Here is a 612-nt window from a genome sequence, read left to right on the forward strand (position 1 = left end):
GATACCTAAATAGGTGTAGTTGCATGTTTGATCAATTTTGGTGTTGCCTATTTTAAAGTTGTCAGTGTTTCCCTGTAGCCTGGAACGTTTTCTAAAGACAAGGACTTTGGTCTTTTTGGGGTTAATTTTTAGAAGAAGAAGAATTCTGTGTGTTTATTCGCAATTCTAATTGCACATTTGTTGTCTCTCTCTCTCTATATATATATATCTCTCTCTCTCCATCTCTCTCTCTCTCTCTCTCTATCTCTCTCCATCTCTCTTTCTCTCCATCTCTCTCTCTCCATCTCTCTCTCTCTCTCTTTCCCTCCATCTCTCCATATCTCTCTCTCTCTCTCTCTCTCTCTCTCTCTCTCTCTCTCTCTCTTCAGTGAGTAACTTCAGTTCAGCAGAGACTGGTTCAGACTCAGATGATGAGGACCGGCTCCATATCGTGGAGGACGACGCCCTTCCCAGCATGCCCTGCTCTCCTGGGGGCGTGGACTGTGGCGACACCAACGGCACCACAAACGGCCTGGTGGCAGGTGGGTCTTTGGCTCCTCTCTCACCCTCTCCTCTCCTCTCCTCTCCTCTCTCACCCTCTCCTCTCCTCTCCTCCCTCACCCTGCTCCTCTC

At 48.2% G+C, this 612-nt stretch overlaps 1 protein-coding gene across 1 annotated transcript in view; it reads left to right on the top strand.

The window, feature by feature from the left end:
• Window positions 1-371: 371 nt before the first annotated feature.
• Window positions 372-612, top strand: part of LOC105905627 (zinc finger E-box-binding homeobox 1-like) — a gene marked incomplete at its 3' end in the record, with an annotated part of 12,760 nt that continues 12,519 nt past the window's right edge. Inside the window, 1 exon segment of the mRNA XM_042703685.1 lies at window positions 372-521. Coding sequence (XP_042559619.1) covers window positions 455-521 — 67 coding nt within the window.

This window comes from Clupea harengus, chromosome 25, assembly GCF_900700415.2.
Source record: "Clupea harengus chromosome 25, Ch_v2.0.2, whole genome shotgun sequence".
Classification (NCBI taxonomy): Eukaryota; Metazoa; Chordata; class Actinopteri; order Clupeiformes; family Clupeidae; genus Clupea; species Clupea harengus.